General features: G+C 37.9%; 1 protein-coding gene across 10 annotated transcripts in view; it reads right to left on the bottom strand.

Annotated features, from left to right (window-relative positions):
* The window catches only part of cep162 (centrosomal protein 162), a 29,676-nt gene extending 23,695 nt beyond the window's left edge, over nucleotides 1-5,981 (bottom strand). For 4 of the 10 annotated variants that reach the window (XM_026293745.1, XM_026293748.1, XM_026293750.1 and 1 more), the window contains exons 1-3: nucleotides 5,699-5,952; nucleotides 3,662-3,763; nucleotides 3,057-3,195 (exon numbers count right to left, since the gene is read on the bottom strand). In XM_026293745.1, coding sequence (XP_026149530.1) covers nucleotides 3,057-3,195; nucleotides 3,662-3,721 — 199 coding nt within the window. In that variant the 5' untranslated portion in view covers nucleotides 3,722-3,763; nucleotides 5,699-5,952. Of the gene's footprint in view, nucleotides 1-3,056; nucleotides 3,196-3,661; nucleotides 3,764-5,698 lie in introns of those variants that run through there. The other 6 variants (XM_026293746.1, XM_033325627.1, XM_026293747.1 and 3 more) reach the window with 6 other exon arrangements.
* Between the last annotated feature and the right edge of the window lie 16,492 nt (nucleotides 5,982-22,473).

Genomic DNA, 22,473 nt, shown 5'->3' with positions numbered 1-22,473 from the left:
AAACTGGGTGTAGTGTCCTCCCTGAAAGAAATCTGAAGAGTTGGTGTGGTGTAGCGTTTTGACTCAACAACAAGAAGTGCGGTAGGCATTTGTGTGTTCTCTGATTTAAATGTAGTGAAATCCTTCTTCAGGCCCTGTACACCACTGACAAGAGCACAGGAAAAAAAAAATCACACCTGTAAAAATCATTCATGTAAACTGATCCAAAGGCACTTATTTCAGATGGGCATGTGGTCGTTCTGTCGCTGGCTGTCTAGGTGGTGTCCAGCAAACGATGTGGGCTTCATAGACAATTGGGCCACTTTCTGGGGAAAACCCGGTCTGGTAGCGAGAGACGGCATTCATCCCACTTTGAATGGTGCAGCTCTCATCTCTAGAAATTTGGCCGAGTTTATTAGCCGACCTAAAGCCTGACAATCCAGGGTAGGGACCGGGATGCAGAGACTCAGTCTAAAACGCCTCTCTGCAGTTTCCTTAGAGCCGCCGCCGCCCTCAAACCACATAGAGACTGTGTCTGCCCCTCGAACATATAAATCAAATAAATCAGAAGTTAACAGAAGAGGAGTTATTCATAAAAACTTAATAAAAATTAAGACCACTCCTCTTATTGAACAGAAAAACAGAACTGTCAAATGTGGATTAATAAGTATCAGGTCTCTTTCATCTAAATCTCTGTTAGTAAATGGTTTGATAACTGATCACCAAATTGACCTACTTTATCTTACTGAAACCTGGTTACAGCAGGATGAATATGTCAGTCTGAATGAATCAACCCCCCTCAGTCATAAAAATTATCATGTTCCTCGAAGCACAGGTCGAGGTGGAGGAGTAGCTGCAATCTTCCACTCAAACTTATTATTAAACTTTCATCCTCAGAACAGTTATAACTCATTTGAGAGCCTCACTCTTAGTCTCTCGCATCCAAACTGGAAAACACAAAAACCAGTTCTACTTGTCATTGTGTACCGTCCACCTGTCCCTTACTCAGAGTTTTCAACTGAATTCCCTGACTTTCTGTCTGCTTCTCTCCCATAGATCTCTCTGAATTTACATCAGTAGTTGCTTCATCGAAATCATCAACGTGTCACTTAGACCCCCATCCTGACTAGACTGCTTAAAGACACCCTGCCATTAATGAACTTGGTAAATTTATCTCTAGTATCAGGCTACGTACCACAGGCCTTTAAGACTGCAGTAATCAAACCTTTACTCAAAAAGCCTAGTCTTGATCCAGGAGTCTTGGCTAATTATAGACCAATATTCAACCTACCATTTATTTCTAAAATCCTAGAAAAAACTGTTGCTAAGCAGCTATCAGACCACTTGAACAGGAATGAACTATTTGAAGATTTTCAATCAGGATTTAGAGCTCATCATAGTACAGAAACAGCACTGTTAAAAGTTACCAACGATCTTCTCTTAGCCTCAGATAATGGACTTGTTTCTACACTTGTCCTCCTAGACCTTAGTGCTGCATTCGACACCATTGACCACAACATCTTATTACAGAGACTAGAGCATGTGACTGGTATCGTGGACTGGACGTTAAAATGGTTCCAATCCTATTTATCGGACAGATTCCAGTTTGTTCATGTCCATGATGAACCTTCCACACGAACAAAAGTTAGTTATGGAGTTCCACAAGGCTCTGTGCTAGGACCGATTCTGTTCACCCTGTACATGCTTCCTTTAGGATATGTCATTAGGAAGAACTCTATTAATTACCACTGCTATGCAGATGACACTCAGTTATATCTATCTATTAAACCTGTTAACACAAACCAGTTAACCAGACTTCAAGCCTGTCTAACTGACATAAAGGCCTGGATGACCAGTAACTTTTTACTTTTAAACTCAGAGAAAACAGAAGTCATTATATTTGGGCCAAAAAATCTCAGAAATAACTTTTCTAAAATTATAGCTACGCTAGATGGCATAACCCTGGCCTCCAGCACTACTGTAAAAAACCTTGGAGTTATTTTTGACCAGGACATGTCCTTTAACTCACACATAAAACAAATCTCTAGAACTGCATTCTTTCACCTGCGCAACATTTCCACAATTAGGAACATCCTGTCTCAAAATGATGCAGAAAAACTACTCCATGCATTTGTTACCTCAAGGCTAGATTACTTAAACTCATTACTATCTGGATGTCCCAATATCTCCATAAAAAGCCTCCAATTAATCCAGAATGCCGCAGCCAGAGTCCTGACAGGAACTAGCAAGAAAGATCATATTTCTCCTATATTAGCTTCTCTTCATTGGCTCCATGTAAAATATAGAATAGAATTTAAAATCATTCTTCTCACATACAAATCCCTTCATGATCAAGCTCCGTCATACCTTAAAGACCTCATAGTACCATATTATCCCAATAGAGCACTTCGCTCTCAGAGTGCAGGTCTACTTGTGGTTCCCAGAGTTTCCAAAAGCAGACTGGGAGGCAGAGCCTTTAGTTATCAAGCTCCTCTCCTGTGGAACCAGCTCCCAGCCTGGGTCCCCTACCCTAACCCCCCCCCCCTTCCTCTCCTCCCACCTCATGTATATTCCACCATTGAATGTCACTAACCTTGTGCTCTCTCTCTCCCCTAGTTTGTGCTCTCTCCCTCTCTCTCTGTTCTCTCTGTACCTTCTGCAGGTGTCCCTGGTCCTGGAGCTATATATCGCTGATGTGCAGTTACTGGTCCCACCAACCTGCAGTGTCTATTTGTTGTTTATTGTTGCTGTTCTTTTCTCTCTGCTCTATCCACTCACCCCAACCGGTCGAGGCAGATGGCAGCCCAAACTGAGCCCGGTTCTGCTGGAGGTTTTTTCTTCCATTAAAGGGAGTTTTTCCTCTCCACTGTCGCCAAGTGCTTGCTCATAAGGGAATTGTTGGGTTTTTAGTTTTAGTTTTTGTAAAGTGCCTTGAGATGATTTGTATTGTGATTTGGCGCTATACAAATAAAATTGAATTGAATTGATGCAGCCACTGACTTTACACCGTCATTCCAAAAAATGTTGAAGGTTAACATGTCCAGTGTGGCCATGAGGAGTCTTTTCCTCATTATTACCTTCCCCTGTTCCCCTGCTGCTGAGTTCATTGTCATCTTGCCACCATGATACTGTTGGTTTCTGTGCTGATTTTTGACTGCCTTTAGCAAGGGGCTGTTTGTCAGAGCCCCCCAAGTCCACCGAGTCATCTGAAATAGACTGACAGGGAATCAGGTTTGAGTCAGAGAGAATCTTTTAGCTTAAGATTGTGTTTTAAACTTTTGTCTCCTCTGATGTTAATACTCTTCTGTCCTTTGAAAAGATTAATCATAACTGTGGCTTTTGGCCAGCCATAATCATATCAGCAAGATAGTTTTGCTTTGCTATTGCTTTGATATGGAATCTCAGCTATCAAAGACTGACATTAAGTAAAAGTCAGCTACTTATTCTCCTTTTGGGATTTCCATACTTTTAAATAACAATAAATTAACATCCAGTCAGTTTTTAAATTTGTAAAAGCGTTGTAGTTGGTGTGGACTGGTCAGATGGAAGCACATACTTTCAGAGACACACACTCTAGGCTACATTATCTTTCTGAAGTTGTTCATGAAGCATATTTACCCTCACAAATGAATGACACATTTCATACTGTTCAATTCATGCAGTGCCAATTTGATGTTCTTACCTCCTTTAAGAACAGCTCAAACTGTTTATCCTGATCCTCCTGGGTCAGTCTGTGAGACATTGTGATGCGCTTCACTTCATAAGACAATAGGTATCCAGACAGCTGACGTAAGGACAACAACAATTTGGAGAAAGAAATGACACCTGATGTGAGTAGTATATCTTGAAAACATTAAAATGCCTAAATGGGATGGTTCAATATGTTACAAGTACCATAGGGTCATTTCATTTAGGGCACCAAAACAAAATACTGAGATATAACACACTATATGTAAATATAAAAACAACATTTGAAAATACAGTTCAACATAAAGTTTAAAATAGTCTGACAAAAAAAACAACAACAAAGGCCTACCTACTAGGGGTGGAAAAAAGAATCATATTTTCAATGCACTGTCATTCACTTTAAAATGATTCTGAATTGATGTGGAAAAGTTAATAATCAATTTTAATATTTGATTGAATAAAATCTGCCAATCAGACATGTTAGAATGCAAATAATTCTCTATTTGCATCTACCAGACTACAAACGGCCTAAATGCACGTTGTTGCAAGGTTGTTTAGGCTCATATGTTGTTGTATGAAAATCGCAGAACAGACAAGAACCATATGAGTAGCACCTGCTTCATTTTGCATTTTACAATTTACCAGCTAAGCAGCTTAGCTTGGTGTATGCATCAATGCATTATTTTTGAATCAACATTATGGGTCTCTGAATTAAAATCGAAATGAACCGTAGAATGCCTTAAGATTCCCACCCCTATTACCTACTAACTTCTTAGGATATTTCAACAGTATCTCATTGTCTTCTTCAGTGAATAGATTTCTTAGTTGTTAAGGTTAGGACCTTTCATCATCAAGCCATGTCAACTCCTTCACAACTGACTAAGCCAGTGGTTCTCAAATTGGTGGGTGGGGACGTGGAGCCATTGCATGGGGGGTGCATGGTGTGCTTGAGTACTAAGCCAAGTATTAAGCCAAGTTCTATACAATAGAAAGGAGGGCAAACTATAGGCCAAAAAGGGAGGCCCTGCAGATAAAGTTGGAAGCACTGGACTAAGCAAACTCCATGTGTGTTTTGATGCCTCACTTCATTGGGCCATAAATCACATGACCACCCCAAACAAGGCCTCATTAAACCACAGTTGTATCTGTGATGTGATGAGCTGGTCTTCAGGAAAAGGAAGGTTTGTAAAACTTTCAGCAAGTTCATAGGCACACTGAATCTCACCACACTTGGTAATTTGAGTTGAAGCAAGTTTTGCTTGTGTAACTGCAATACTTTCAGTAGTTATTCAACCACCTCCCAATTTTTTGTTTTTGGTTGCACAATTATATCTGTACAATACAGTTTACTGTGGCACAATCACAACCAGAAATAGTTAAATTATGAACTGTGACACAAATACAGCATAAAGCGTGGGATTGTAAGCTTGGCTCCTCTTTGAATCACAATTATTGGAGCCAAGGAACTGATTCACCTGGATGCAATACGGCCACAATTAACTCTATTTACTACACCTGCAGACTTTATGATATGGTAAGTCAAAATACAGTCACTCCATAAAGATTCCAAGTGGAACACTTTTACACACACGTTTACAAATTGTTTATAGTCTACTCCTAGTCCTGTCCTGATCTAGCTAACGCTATGTTTCAGCAAAGTTCCTTGGGTCTCATGTAAGTTTCACAGTGTGACCAACGGGGCTCTGCATCCACAGGTGTGAGGTGTGTGGTTTTCTAAACTATGTCCAATCAATTCAATTTGGATTCCACTTTAGCTGTGGACACATCTCAAGGACGGACCTGAACTCCGCGCCGCTAACCTACGTTCAAAATAAGAACAGTGACGTTAACAGACGTTAAGTTACAATGCTAACCTATGGTACAATTTGAAGTTAGCTAATTATTTTCCCAGTGCAGTCGTTATTAAAGGAAAACACTCTGGAATTACGTTTTTATTGTAAATGCTTTATAGTCGCTTAAGAGAGCACAAAGTATGTACATTAGCAGCATGGACCTCGTAGTATTGTCTTACCTCCGATGTTTTGGAGGAAAGCCGGTAGTTGCAGCTAATAGTAACGTTAGCTAGCTGCGTCTTCTTATGTAACCCTGACAACGTAAGCCAATTAAAACATTCTCCTTATGTAACCCTGGCAACGTTAACTATTTAGAACAGAAGCTAACGTTACCGTGCAGAGTGTATCAGTGTTGTGTCAACACAACTCACATAACTAGGCTAAAGCAGCTCTTTCAACAGGTCGTTTGTTGACACACAACCTTCTCGGTTGGTTGTTTTGAGGGTCTTGGCTGTTCCCGCGACATCATCCGACTGGCAACATCAACCTGATTGGCTGCTTCTTCTTCTTCTGCTTCTTTTTCTTCTTTGGGGTTCGTACCCATTATCCTGCTTTACTGCCCCCTACTACACTCCGTCCTCCTCAATAAAGCGCATCACAATGTCTCCTCAATATTTAGATTCTTACAATTGGTCAATTCGCTATTAAATACCCCCAACAGCCTTTCTACCCTCAATACACAGTAACTATATTTTATTACATTTCATATTATTTATATATATATATATATATATATATATATATATATATATATATATAAAATTAAATTGTTACAGCAGTTATTCTCATTTAAAGTTATAAAATTTTATATTATTTAAATTATATAAATTAATAGGAATTAATAAAGTAATAAAGCAATTTACTTGTATGTAGAAAAGTAATAAAGTAATTATTTATAGATATATATGCAGAAATATATATATATATATATATATATATATATATTTTTTTTTTTTTACCATCTTTTTCCTTTGTTCTGTAAATTTCCTGCACAGTGCTAGGACATGCTCTCTTATCTCTGCCCTATGTTTGCAGTACCAGTGATGAATAGTGGGATGTTAAATTTGTTAGGTCCAATTCTTTATCTGCTTATTACTTGCTCTTTTCTATTTGTCCTTCTTCTTCATATCTCTGTTATTCTGGGCTGTGGGTCAGTGTTGTCCTTTTCATGCTCTGTCCTATCCCAGAATTATTGCCACTGTTGGTTTCTCCAAACTATGCTTTCACCCTTTACTTCTCTAGTTCCTTTAGTCCACAGTTTCTTTTGCTTCTTTTGTCAATGTATATATATATATATTTTTTTTTAAATTTATTTCCTGGGTTAGCAAAACATGCTGGTACCCACATGCATGTAACAAATTCACATTCTTAATGCATTCTCTATATGCCTTCGTCTGGGCCCCTGCATTGTTGCTTGTCTGTCACTTCATATACACTCTCTATCTGGTACACCCTACAAAGATCACCAGCGCATCACAGGGATGACACACAGAGACAGCCTGAATCAGTCCCTGACATATCAGATGGAAAAAAAAAACTATGCACACATACACAATAAAGCACGGTCTTGCATTCTACCAAAATGATTAGTCAGTTAACTGACAGACTGGCAAAATATTAAACTTTTTCTGGTTTTCCTCACATGTAAGTACTTTTTCGTCAAACACCACAAGATACTGATTGAAGCTTTGAGAAATCATGATGGATATGTTTCTCTACTTTCTGCTTGGCACTTAGATTGCACTTGCACTTAGATTTCACGTTTATGGAAGACCAGAACTGGTAATTTGACAGTAGTGAGCAAATAAGCCTTTGTGCACACACTTGTAAACATACCTAGATTAGACACTGGGGATACTCTCAAACTGACTAACAAGTCTTTTAATACAGAAAATAAAACACTTAACAAATCTAAAATTGATTATTATTATTTAATCTAAAGTTGTCAGATCGCTGTAGCCCCATGAAGTTCCAACAGTACTTCAGCTCTTCTTCTTGAAGTGTCAAAGCAAAATTAGGCTACTAATAGTATCTCTAGGTATTACTGTATTTTTTTCAATAGCATTGGATTTGACTGCAGTTAAGTAACGGGGAAGTTGTTGTGGAAGTAACCTGTCCTATTTTCTCCACTTGGTGGCTGTATTGAGCTAAATATTAGTCTGCCTTCTTGTGTCTATGCGTCTCGAAAGGCAGTCCATCAGTGGAGATCAGTAGTAATCTAATAAACTCTGCCTTGCTTGCTTTTCTCTCTCTTTCAGAGGTCAGGAAAGATCCATATAAACTCCGTTTTCACATGCTTCTGTGTATAGCTCTGGCTCATAACAGTGCACAAAATCTTCCAACACTCACACCTCTTGTCAAGGGTATAAGAAAGAAAATAGACAGAAGATCTGTCCTGTATATAGCACAGTTGGACTTATTTGGACAAGAGAATTACTGCTGCACTGTGCTTGGAAATTATTATTTTAAAGTGTTTTATCATGTAATACATTATTACTGTATTAGTCTACAGATTGTATTGTAGCGTGACTTTACAGATTAACACTTAATATGTAAAATATATGATAAAGTCAAAAATATGAGGGATGGTTGCATTTAAATCTATCAAACGTTATGAAATAGTCAGACAGAGTAGCATCTGGACCACCAAATGCTGTTGACAGGGTGATATCAATAATGTAGCTCTCTGAAAGGAAGAATTGTTTAAGATGAGTATACAAGGGATACTTAAATATATTTAATGCTTAAGCCTGTTTATTCAAAGGTTTATTTTGGTTATTTTAATTGCACTTACACAATGTTTATGAACTCAAGTGAGTCAGATTTTTAAAAAAATATTCAGAACTGAAGCAATAGATGTCAGGATATCCTCAATTGTAGTGCCTGATATAAGAGAAAGTTAAAACAGAGTACTGCATTTCCCATAATCCAACACACAGCAACTGGATGACCTTTGATGTAATTTTGATTATGTCCAGTACTTTGGTGTACAATAAAATATTGCAAAAACTATATCATTCCCATCTCCCGTCTCATCTATATCTCCTATATTGTGCTACGGAGCAAATATTTGTTTGGTAATAATAGTAGCTTACTTAGATGGCGAACTTAACAGACATCTTACTTTTTTAACATCAGCATTTTAGCATGCATGTCTGCATGTCAGTTTTAAACAAATTAATGGAATTAGTAAGAAAATAGTTTCTTAGCTCAGCTTTAATGTAAATCAGTGTCGGGGAATATGTCTGTGGAGAATCTCAGTTGTCCAGGTGAAGTTATCTAGAAGCTCAGTCATGGCAACTAGACTTAAGGTAAATTTGAAACATTTTAGCACTAATCCAAGTGGCGTCTTCAGTCTAAAACGAAGCTGGTTAGAGATCTTAAATTTATCCTCTGGGTTGATTTCTCTCCACCCTTAGCCTGAACAGACTTGTTACACAGACTATGTGAATGGGGCTACAGTCATTAGACCCACACTTCTGGGTTGGTTTCACTTCATACCTGGCCTGAAGAGGTTCATTAGGTGAACAATGGAAGAAAGCAGAAGTGAGGGTTGTTAGGATCTAATGGTTGACTCTGATCCATAAACTTGGTATAACATGTGTCCTCCCTGAAAGACATTTGATGTGTTCCTTAACTTCCTGGAAATGGATGAACAGGCACCCTGGTAGATTGAAGACAAGTTCTGTCTGAGCCCCATCACCCTGTTAAGGGAGGGGTTTTTACACGTGGACATGCATTACCTCTCTGACTCCTCTATCAAACCATTTATCTTCACTGTCCAAATTATGTACATCACTGTCTTCAAATGAGTGGCCCGTGTCCTTTAAATGGAGACAAAAGTGCAGTTTCTGAACTAGTTATCAAGAACTGAAAGAAAAAGTGTGGTAAGTATGTGTGCGCGTTGTATGCGCTGCTGTTACCCCATCACGTACTAGTTGTCATGTTCTATGCAATCTACAGATTCACATAAAAAGCTTACTTAAAGGTGCCCTGTCTAAAATGTGAAAGATTTAGCAGCATCTAGTGGTGTGATTGTGGAATGCAACCTTCTGAGCACCCCTCACATTCCACACTCCTGAGGGACTGTATGGTGGCTGTCACTTTTAAGACAAAATGTTATTCGCTGTGCTAGAACATGGTTTGTCCATTCAGAGGTACTGTAGAAACATGGTGGTGCAACATGATTGCCTCTGTGAAAGGGCTTATTTTAGGACTAAGCAAATGCAACAGTTGCTATGACAACATATTTATGAACATTATATTCCATTCTTGCTAATAGATTGCTCTAAATATAGCCCATTAAAATTTAATAGAATCTGGGTTTTGTGACTTATTTAATTAACTGGGCTCTTACTATTTAAATTTGAATAGAGACAAGTCAGGTGTTCTACGAACATTTAATTCCTAAAATACCCCTTACCTTTCATTAAGTAGCCAGACAAAAATATACTTTCCTTCACCTGCTGCATTATTTCAGCTGTTCTAAACCCAAGTAGGTGATTAAGGGGGAAGAGTGATACACAGAAATTAGACCAACAACAGAGGAAACTAAGAATGATTACCACGCCTCAGTTATCTAAATGAATGCCTAATGTATTCTAATATTGCATTCCAGGGCTGGATAGCGCCATCAGTATCGTAGTCCGCATGATGCTCTATACTAACGGGCTGACTGACTGAGATGGAAATGCTGCTCAGTTGACTCAGTAGTATTTCATGTGTATGTTTGATATAAATTCACCCATTCTCTTCCCTAATGAAGGCTTTGTCCTTTGCTGCTACACTGACATTGGGATCACCATCTTCACTGTGAAAACTGGACACCTTCATCCTCCACCGGTTCTGATTTATATTCATGTGTAGATGCTTCTTGTAGAAAAGTGGCTTTTGAGGATACACTACCAATAAATGGAGTGACCTTCAGTGAGATATAAGTTTACCTTCAGCATTCAATTTCCTGTTTGTAATTTAAGGTAGTGGAGGCTGTATGTATGACTACCCTTGGCAGTTTGGTAGATTGCATGCTTTACCTGAGACACCCTCACAACACTGGATTAATTTAACGGCTTTGAGTTGTACTTCCAGGTTGGCCATTTGGAGGGGGCAGCAACACCTTTTTCAGGTTATCCCTTCAACTTCAAACTTTTCAATCTACTGAAACAGGGAAAACAGGAAGATAACTTGGTATACATACAAAATAAAGCCTGGACTTGTAAAGGTTTAAATAACTGATGTCCTAAAATGTGAGTAATTTGATATGGCCATGAAATACAGTGTGAAAACACCAAGGAAATTTCAAATAGAAAAAAAAACACGTGAAGCATGTGTGGAGGTCAGACCTATTGAATTTGCAGAGCAGACTAAAGTGCTGCTTGAGAAATGCTGGTCACTGAAAGAAAACAGGGAAAAGCACCATCACATTATCCAATTTTATACAATACTACACTGGCTGAATACAAAAGTAAAAGGAAAGGAGACCTGCAGCATGGTTTGTGGCACATAATAACAAAACCCAGAATTTCGGGGGCATCAAGCAGAATATGAACCTTAAAGCAAATACAGAGCAAGTTAAACATAAAGCAAAAAGTGGATTTGTAAAGTGATCGACAAACAAATAGTATCCCATTCACCTTTATATTATTTTCCAAATTAGTGAAGGTAGTGTAACAGGGGCTTTTGTTTATAACATGCTGTCTGACCACTTCTGTTTCTTGGATCTTTTTCTGATGTTGGCAATAAATTCTAGCCTGGCAAGCCAGACTAACTCTTTTCTATTCTATAGAAAGAATTAGTCTGGCAGTTCTCAGGCTGAGATCGAATTCCAGGAGTGGGCCAGTGGATGCAGAATAAACGAAATGAATGAATGACTGTTGTTGTTTTTGTTGTAAAAACATGATAATACATGGTGTTATCACCAGTTCTGTGCATATTTTAGATTTAGGTTTGTTTAAATCTGGTTGAACAGCCAGAGCATAAAGCCTGCGCCATTGCAGATAAATGGCTGTGATTGGCCTGGCTCATTTGAAGCCGGAGGAAAAGCCTCTCTATGGCAGAGGTTCCAGACCCACATTCTTTCGCTAAGAAAGGAGTGGGTCTGGCTGGCCAGGCAACATTAATTATCACAATTGAGAAAACAGAAAATAAATTGTGTGTTGTCCTTTAAAGCTACTGTGTCATCTGAACATCATGCTTTTACATGTAGTGTATCTCGCCTTGCTTAGAACCGACTAGCTGTATTCATGATGTAGCAAGTACATTTTTCTTCATTAGGGAAAACATGAAAAATATACCCTGGTATCATAATTTGTTTGAGTTGATTTATGTTCCTAACACAACAGCTTAAACACAGAGATCAAAGTGAGACTTTTTTTGCTGAACAGTGGCTACCCACAAGCATATTGAATCGTTGTAAGTGTTTTATGTTTATAGAGAATTCAACATTTTCCTTTTGGTAGGAGGAAAAATGTGTTTTCTTCTTTACTGTTATTCTTTAAAGTATGGTTAGATGGAGTTGTGCTCTGCCTATATTACAGATTCGTTTACATTAAGAATGAGTTAAAATCTCTAATCTGTCCCATTTTTTGACGGGGTCTAGCTATAATCAGATGTTTCAGTGTCCACGCCCTTACATTTTGTGACGCTGGTAAACAATGCATGGGTTCATTACTGATAGAGATTAACTAATTAAACTAATGAGGCCTAAATCATTTTGCTATCAGAGCAAGAAACTGTACTGAATAACTAACAAAAAATGGAGCTCATAACAGGGGGAATATAAAATGTTCCCTTACTTTAGATTTGATCTGATCTGTTCTTGACACCAATACTGAAATACTGATCTTTAAGTTGAAGGATAAAATAAAGATGAATGACACAATGAAGAGATAAATGGGTGAAAAAAAATGTGTCACACTAGAGAACTAACAATCTGTCTAGACCTCATCAACTTGAAGCTCATTCCAGTGATAGATTGCTGTAGTTCTGTCTGCACTATTCACTTTGATGGGAAAGCTCAAGTATGGCGAATCCTCTCCATCACTTTCTTCCAACATTTTCTTCGTGGGCAAGCCACATAATGTCTGCTGAGCGAAAAAAAAAAAAAGCTGATTGTAGGGAAGCTTCCCTCACATTCCTCCCTAGAGACAGAGCTCCTCTGTTCTGCCTGTTTCCTCCTCTGGGCTCAGTGTTTGCAATAGCTTACCCAACGGCCACTGACGTGTATGACATACCCTCAGACATCCTCGTATAGTATCTCAGCTCTAGTCGTGTTGAAAAATCTTCTTGATGCTGTCACTCAGTTTTTCTTGGTGCTGTGCCACACATATAATGCTATGCCAAATAGGTCATATGTTTATTCAAAGTAATCCTGACCAATCTGTGCAAACTCCATGCTGTTTGTGTGTACTATCCAAGAAATTACTAACAGAAATTTTATCAAAAGCAGATCACATTCCCTCTTGCTATCTCTTACCATTTCTTATTCATACTGATTCCTGCCAATACCACATGGGGAAATGATTAGTTTTATTTTCCTAAGGGACAGTGGTGTGATTAAAGCTGATAAAGAAGTGGTGCCATTTGCCTTCTGTTTCCTGAAAACTGTAATAAAATTGGTGATGTGAATACACATTTTGAAAGTTGTTCATTTTATTTAATTGATTATGTTTTTTTTTTTTTGTTGTCTACTTCAATGCAAGACAACCCTTTTTAAACTTAATATTCATGTGTTAGTATTCACTTGGAGTGATGTTGTTTCCACCTGCTGATACTTTTACATTGCACGTAGTTATTTCATTCATTATTAATATAAATTATATTGATTAATACAGGTGTAAATAAATAACACTGCTTTTAAATGCTGCAATTACGCAGCTGAACTGTTAGAAGGATGCTCTCAATGACTAATGATGCCTCCCTGTCTACTAACAATTATGTTATACTAATAACATAACTGCATGAATAAATATGTTTTATAGGAAATGTAATGACATCTGGATTAATTTTCCATCATAATGCTAAAAAAATTTAGCTTATAGAATCTGTTTTTCTGGTGTAAATAAGAAAATAAGGAATTACTTAATTCCATTTAGCTTTTTCAGTGACAGAGTCCTGGTATTTTGCATATTGGCTGACTGTACAACTTTGGCTTTCTGGGAAGAGTTGAATCAGTAGAGCGATAGATCATATCAAGCAATGGATCATAGCCACTATCAGTGGACAAATAGCTAATTAGTCTTAAGAAAGCTATAGTAAGTATAAATACTGCCAGAAACCAGTCAAGGTGATTTGAAATCCAATTGTTTAAACCACATAGAGAGGTAGTTTGAGAAGCATTCTAGCTAGATGTTAAAAAGGTGTAAATGCATCTATACCTCTAAGATAAGTACATAATCTGTACTCCTTCCAGCTTCATCACAGAGTGGTAAATTGATGGCAGCTAAAGTTACACTGAATATAGTAATTCAGTTTTATCAAAGAAACAGGAATAACATGGCACCTGAAGTTTCAAGACACGCAGTACCATCAAGCTGAGGGTTTAATGTGTAGTTGCAGCATTTTCTCACATTCCTGATCAGTTCAACCAATGAATGATTTGTATGAGAAAGCTTTAATGTGTGAATTGTTCCCTCCCCTGCATGGGGAAAGGTGAGAAGGGTATTTACGGATAGGTGTTGTCTCAAAGAATGACAAGGACTGAAAAGGGGGCTTCCCTATTATACATGCATACCAGAAGCTCTGGTTTTCCAGAGTCAAATATTCATATATTTAGATTTCAAACCTAGTCTGAATTGTTTTGAGAATAGATTGAATTACCTAGTAGTCACCATGCAAGACTGGTTGAGTTAATTCAAGGAAATGAGTCCTACCTTACTAGAAAGCTGTCCACGGTGTACCCCTGCCTTTCATCCAAAGAGAGCTGTGATAAGCTCCAGCAGATCCCTGGGACCCTAAATTGGAATAACCAGGTATAGATAATGGATGGACGGGGTCCTACTTTGTCTAACTTTGCAATTTCATATTATTTGGTGTAATGTTTTGCTTAATACAACCTATCTGTTACAGTACCTCCAGAATGCTTTGACAGTTTGTAAGCATAAGCCTAAGTCCTGTTGGAAGTAGTAGATCTGTGGACTTTTCTGTATTTTCCCATTAGACATCATGTGCTGAAATATGTTAACATTTCATATCCCCTTATCCTGATTAATCTGAGACACCAAATATTGTCTCACTGGGATCACCTTGCTCTTAAGATATCTCAATTAAAATAGCTGATATGACCTTACTCCTCTCTGCCTGAGGAGTGGATGTGTGTGTTCTAGCTCTGAGGAGCTATGTAGAGACATATGTATGCAGTTCATGCCAGATTTACTCCCCAGGTCATATAGAAGGTGTCTGAATTGGTGTTTGAGAACAGCATACCCCACTTAGCTCTGTATTTATATTAAATATTAAATCCAATTTAAATACAAAATTACCACATGAAATATTAAGCAAGAGTGTAAATATTTAATGCAAGCCCTTTACCATAGGCCTGGTATTCATTACCATTCAGTGTTGGATTTTAATGGTCAATTTTCACAAAGTGTATAAGTGTGTGTGCAGCAGGGGGCACTGTTGAGCTGCGTTTTTTATTTGTTTTCTTTTATTTCCCCACTTCTTTTCTTTTCTTTTCTTTTTTTATTTGGTGAGGTCATCTGAAAACAAAATAAATTATAAAAAAGGAGGAGATGAATTGAGACATGTTTTGAGAAAATAAAAGATGCAGTTTTTGCAGTTATTTATTTCTTCTTTCATGTCATAGGTCAAAATGTCTAGCGTTGAGGTAATTCTACAGCTGTACGTTTATTGAATACTGGAGTAGATTTTTCTAACAAAGCAGATCACCTCAGCATGTTTTCATGTCATTCACTGAATACATGGAGCAGGTGAGGATACATGAACAACTGACAATCAGAAATTATTAATTTATCTTTTGTTCATTCAAGCAAAAATAAATGAATGAACAAACAAATAAATAAACATTCCATCATCAGCCAGCAGGGGTCATAGATATACTACCTGACAAAGGTTTTTCAGGTGTTCTAGGCTTCACAATACTGTACAGCAGGGAGAGAGAGATGTGCCTGGCTGTTTCAGTTTTGTTTCTCTCTGATTGATCTCTGATCTCTGATTGATCCCTTTAACACACAGTCTTGCCGCATAACAGTACAAGGGGATTTCCACTTAAACTTACAGTAAGTAAGAATTAGGCTGTATGTAATGCTCTTTAGCTCTAAACACACTGATTGGAACAAAAATGTTTCCCTGTGAAATTCATTAGTCAGGAGTAGTATAACTCCTTTCTAATTTCACAAAAAACTATGCAAGAAATTGAAGTTTGTAGAGCGAGAAATGTAAGTGAGGAAGAGGCGAGACAAACCTAAAGAAAAGATGGAGAGAGCTCTGAGTTAAAGAAATTAGCTTTATAGAGTGCTGGGGAGGAGGTATAGGTTAGAGATGCATGGACACACAGCTCCTCTGAGGCAAGGCAGGGAGGAACATTAATCATTGGGAGACATCTGTTCATTCTGCCGCTTTACAATTCTGTCAAAGAGCTGGGACACTCTATCCCCCCCAACTACCACCACCACCCATCCATTCAAAGAAAAACCTGTCTTCTGTTAAGCATGGACAGGCAGAGTGAAACATCAGATTTACCCTCTAAAAGCCGCCTTCAATTTAATTTCCATTCAAGCCCATTTAAGATGAAAAAAAAAAAAACACAGGGACAAAGGTGCAGAGTGTAAATCAGTGTTATTATCAGCAGACGGCTGCTTTTATCGAGCAAGAGACTTGCATGTCATGGAGCAAAGAGCCGTGCATGTGCACGTCCTAAGCTGACAGACTTGCACATGCAAAATTTGTGCATGTACCATATTTTCCAGACTATAAATCTCACTGGAATATTAGTCGCTTTTAGCAAATCATCCTTGGTGAACAGAAAAAAAACATATATAAGTCACTTCGGTGTATAAGTTTCATTTCTAATTATAGTCTAAATTAGCTATGAAGAACATAGGCTAGATATAACAACAAGCAGAAGTGCATTACAAAATTCATTAATCCGTGTCAAATAATATTCAACAACTGTGCCAACATCAGAGAGTGGATGAAGCAGTGTGTCCTCCTCTTCTCTCCGGTTGCTTGAATGCCGACACTCCAAACTTAGTTTCAGCTGCAGACTTTATTATCTGTACTTTGAAGTCTACAGTATAGCTCTTTATTTTGGGCAGCATTTTCACTTCTGTTACACTTTAGTTTAGCGTGAACATAAACATTTTGACTTTTCTGACGGTATAATGCTATCTTCAATTGAATCAAGAGTGCCATCTACTAGTGACTACTTGACAAAATAAATGTAAATAGACACATATAAGTCACTTCACAATATAAGTCACAGGACAAGCCTAGTAAAAAAGTGTAATCTATAATCCAGAAAATACGGTAATCTTTAATTAACTTCAGTTCATTTTTTTGAGTATTACTATGAGCTCAACTGGAATGCACTGTACTTTGCCAGCACACGAATGTTGAGTAACTTATGAACCTATTATTCTGATGAATACAGTTATAATAAAAAGAATCTGCCAATATTTAGATATATTTCACAAAATTCAAAATGCTTAGGTCCATAGCCATCTGCAGGAAAATGCTCCACATGCTTTGTTGGAATGAAGCTGGACTCACTGGAGGCTGTGGTGGAGAGACGCACACAGAAAAAGGTAGAGGCCATCCTGGAATACACCGACCATCCCCTTCACAATGTCCTGATGGAGCAGAGAAGCAGCGGCAGTGGACTGCAACAGGACTAGGCATCCCCGTCTTCACAGCACTGCAGGACTGAACGATACAGGAGCTCCGTTATCCCCACTGCCATCAGGGTCTGCAACACCTTAGCCAATGGCAGATGACTAATCGACATCAACTGGACTGTTACTGACTACCATTACTACTGACTACTTATTGCTTTTACTATAAGACTGCCAGAAGTTCCATTCGGGCATTAACAAAGTTTATCTTATCTTAAATTTCTACATAAACATTATAAAAAGCACAACATTTTGTGACATGAGCCTAAACTGAAAAGTTTATGCTGTGTATTTGCTGCAGTATTACGTTATGCTCTTTGACCATGAAATGGTTATTAAATAATGAACTGTCATAATTTAACAAAACAAAATGACATGTGAAGAAAAAGTTGTGGCAATATTATTTGTCCCAGTAACTAAATTGTCTGTCCAGCTACGTATTTGTATATGTTAACCTGAATAACACTGAATAGTTAGTTCCAAATTTAAACTTATTTATGCAGACGTTGGTCTAATCAATATCCATTTATTTTTTTTCAAGTTATATTACCAGTGTATCAAAGTGTTAATTGTTACTGCCAAGGTCCAGGTTTCCTTGACTGAAACTGCATACAAACATGTAAGAGGATTCACAGATAAAGGATGCATAAACTGTTCTTTAGTGTTTATAAAAATGTGATCATTCTCAAAGCCCATAGTGTATTTGAATGAATTTTATCTGTGACTCTCAAGGGATCCCTACAATGGGAATGGCAATGGACATATGAGAGAGACAGTCATTGCTACTTGGCTGTTGGTACTGTAATTATTGTACTAAAATTAGAGCCAAGAGAAAAACACACTTTTTAATGATTGATTTAGTGTTGCCAGCAACATTACTCATATCTTCTATTTCAGTAAAAACACAAAAATATTAGCATAAATTTAAATTGTTAAACCAAAATAAAAAGTATACTGTGCTATTATATGACTAGAATTATCTATGCATTACTGTGTTCATCACTTTAATGCTGAAAATTGGAGTTAATGTGAAAGATGCAATGTGTAAAATGTGAAAGCTTTAGCGGTAGTGGTAGTGAGACTGCAGAATGTAACCTTCTGACCACCCCGCTCTACATGTCCAGTCATACGGTGTCCTTCACCTTTAAAACAAAACATGATTCTCTATCGAAAGCCAATGTTTGGTTTGCCAATTCTGTGTGGCACTGCAACATGGCCATTTTCAAAGGTACCCACAGGTGTAGGTGTATTATAGCTTTAATTGGACATGTATACAACAGTTCAGAGAAGACACTTTGGGTCCTGTAACAACATCAGGGTGTATGTCTTTATTGTTCGACATATATCTGTACAGAGCAAGAGCCCTATAAATCTCTCTTATCTGCTAAGATTGGCCCTGCTTGTTCACGGGGCGCTTTCAAGAGCTTTCTAATATTTTCAGTGGGAGTATCAAATCAAATCTGAATTCAACCTGTGAGCATACAGCACTCAAAATGGTGTCCTCCCATAGGGAACACAGGAGAACAGAAGATGAATGAGGCCTTTCTGTGGGTTTTGAGGACTGCCGGCATGAGGGTGCTTTGTCATCATAATATTGAAAATGAGTTTTGCAAGAATTTGTGCCTTTTGGCCATGAAGGTGTGCACTGCCTTGTTTCACAACTCATTAGAGTCAACATTTTGATTGACTACCTGCTATTTGAGCAGATATTGGAGTTCATACAAATTCCTAAAGCTCTGTGGAGCTTTCTAATTGAGATTTTTTTATATTTTGGGGGCCACTTTTTTTGACCTTGAGAGTAAGCTAATCACATTTAGGTAAGTCAAACAAGTCTCCCATAAATACAGCAAATATATTTATTCCCTGTACTTTTCTCATTTATTTCAATAAAGCTGCATGCAAAGTTATCTTCTGCCTAACTTTTTGAACTCTCTTTTTGTCAGGCAGGGAGCATGTATTAATTGCATTATCATCAACAATAACTGCAATGAGCAGTGATTTGACTTGTACGAATGTCAGAATACAGATTCAACAGGAAAGTCTTTAAATGGGACAGAGCACACAGATATCCATGGGCTCAAGAGGACTCTGTTGTCCTATTGATGGCTGGTCAACAATTTGTGCTTTTGCACAGTTAGCAATGCAGAATTTGTATGATAAAAGAAAAATTAATGCAGATTTCCATCCATTACCTATACCAGGGGTCACCAACCCTGGTCCTCGAGGGCCACTGTCCTGCTTATTTTCCAGATATCCCTGCCCTGCCCACTACTGATTACCTGGATCAGGTGTGTTCAGTCCATCAGAAACTGGAAGGTCAGTAGCCCTTGAGGACTAGGTTTTGTGACCCCTGATCTACACCCACTTATTCCTATTTAGGGTCATGAGGATTCGCTGGAGCCTTTCCCAGCTCTCTTTGGGTGAAAGGCAGCGGTACACCCTAGACAGGTCACCAGTCTATCTCAGGACCACACACACTCACACTCACTCTTATGGGCAATTTAGAGTCACCAATCAACCTGACATGCATGTTTTTGGACTGTGGGAGGAAACCGGAGTACCCAGAGAAAACCTACGCAACCACGGGGAGAACATGGAAACTCCACACAGAAAGGCCCCTGCTGGGTTTCAAACTAGGGAGCTTCTTGTTGTAAGGCAATAGTGCTAACCACAGAGCCACTAGGCTTTCAAAGAGAGTACAACCAAAGAGGGGGTCAGAGGTCTAAAGAGGTCACTATAAGCCTAGTTAAGGGCTGGTGTTCTGCCACTAGCTCTGGAGGTGGACAGATAAAGCTCTGCCTGAGGAAAATTCTTTGCATGATTCATGTGACCTTGGTTTGTTGGAAGATGACTTTTTTTTTATTGTCCTATGTATTTTGATTCAAGAAAGTGAATGCTTGAATATGTTTCATTGAAAAAGCCAGATTTGTTTTTTTTAAAAGGACATTGATATTTTGAGCTGGCATTTCCAAAATTAATCTTTTGTTGCGGCAAAATTTCAGAATGGAGAGTGCTTTATCTTGTTGAGTGAAGCACATGGAGATGTTTGACTGAAGTAAGATGTGTCTATTGTAAAAGATGTTATGATATGTTACGATAGAATTTTCTTTTGCAGTGGTGTATCTATGATGTGCAAGTATTTTGTATCGTGTATCTTCAGTAATAGTATTTTGTAAGCCATTTATTGTAGTGAGGACATTCAAATAAAATTCATTAATATAGAGAGTACCTTGCAAAAGTTTTGATACCCCTTGAACACGCCACGGTTTTCACAATTTTTATTTGTCTAAGATTTTGAAAGCTATTTATCATTTTCTTTCCACTTCACAATTATGTGCTTTATCATATAATAAACTGAAAATGTGTTTTCATTTACGAATGAAGTTTCAAAATGTTTCTTTAAAGTACAGACAGATCATGAAACCTGACAGACTGAAACACTGTAACTAAAAGTTATATAATATAATGTCTTTAAACTTGACATGAAAATAAAGGGAGCAAGACAAAATGTTTCTGTGATTGACTGTTAATTCAAGACAGGATAAAGAGAGGTCAGCCTGTGATCTGCAGAGTGAACTATGAACATTTATGTATTAATTTTTGGATTTATTATTGTACCTGGATTTAAGCTCCCTGCCACGCTCATGTTATGAGAAAATGTCCTTAGAAGAAAATAAAAGTATGTAGAAAAAAGTAATCATGAGAAAAATCATTTTTTAACATAAAGGTATGTATGTATAAATGTTGTATAAATGTTTTTATGAGATAATTGGCAAGAGCTCAAGTTGACTTCAGCAAAAGATCTCAACCCCAGTTTTAGTGTTAAATTTATTTAACCCTGTCGATTTTGCTCTGTATGGATGTAATTTTTGAAAGCTCTGTGAGTCAGTGTAAATGCAGGGTTAGTAAAGGTTATTCTGTGGTTCAGGTCCGTTTATATGCTCTGTTCTCTTACAATGTTTTAGGATTTATTGTTGTTTTGTTGCTCAATCATCTAGCATTTATCTGTCAGTAAAATAGATTGTCTTAGAATTAATTCTTAATTGAGCATTGATCAGTTTGTGTTCAAGGAAACTGTTTAAAGCAGCCTATATTGTCAAAATGAAGATTTTTTTTATAGATTCACCACTAGAGCTTTGTTTTATCAGCATTAATACAATGTCTTTTGTTGTGGACATTTTAAGAAACTTTAACTTTCTATGGAGAATCTGAAATAAACAGAACCAAATGTCTTTTGAATATTTTATTTTCTTTGCAAAGAGGTCACGGTCAGACAGGAGCTGGACTAGGGAACATGAGAATCTGGAAATCATGGAGCCAGGAAAACTGGAGTAGGGAACTGGGTGCAAGAGAAAACATGAACCAGGGAAGCTGGTATCCACGGATGCAGAACATATGAACACAGGGAGAACCTAGAAGATTCAGGAGAGTGTGGCAGTGAAGTTGAAATCCAATGAAAAGGGATCAAGTAAGGCCACCAGGAGTAAGGTTATACCTTCAGGGATTAGGTTTGGCCTTCAACAGTCAGGTTTGACCATCAAGAATCAGATTAGGCCATCAGGAATCAGGATGAAGCTCAGGAAACGGTAGAGAAACACATGGAATGGTGAGGTCACAGCACAGGGTCTGTGGGGTCTATAAGCCACACACAGACACACACACACACACACACACACACTCAACAAACACTCACATAATGCAGTGAACAGGACAAAGCCACACAGGGATTACGTCAGGTTGTAGGCAGCACAACAGACAATCCAGCAATTTGGTGACTCAAAGAGCTAGTCCATATACTACACTGATAAATAATTTAGATCAGGTAGAGCTAATCACCTAGTTGCCTAGGGAAGACACATACATAGACAAGGCAGAGCAGACACAGGTGAAAACAATAAAAACAGATTAACATAAAGCTACCTGGGATAAGAATACAGGAAATAAAACCCAAAATAAAAGTCCACACACAGGAAGTCCAGAACATGAAAGGGCTAGTCTTTGTCCCTGACAGGGAACAGACTAATTAAGCGAATCTCAAATCTAGACAGAAATGCAAAACAAAGAGGAACAGGTACCATAACAATAATTCCATACCAAAGGGC

The sequence above is a fragment of the Mastacembelus armatus genome, chromosome 16, assembly GCF_900324485.2.
Source record: "Mastacembelus armatus chromosome 16, fMasArm1.2, whole genome shotgun sequence".
NCBI lineage: Eukaryota > Metazoa > Chordata > Actinopteri > Synbranchiformes > Mastacembelidae > Mastacembelus > Mastacembelus armatus.
This window is presented reverse-complemented; position numbering and strand designations above follow the sequence as displayed.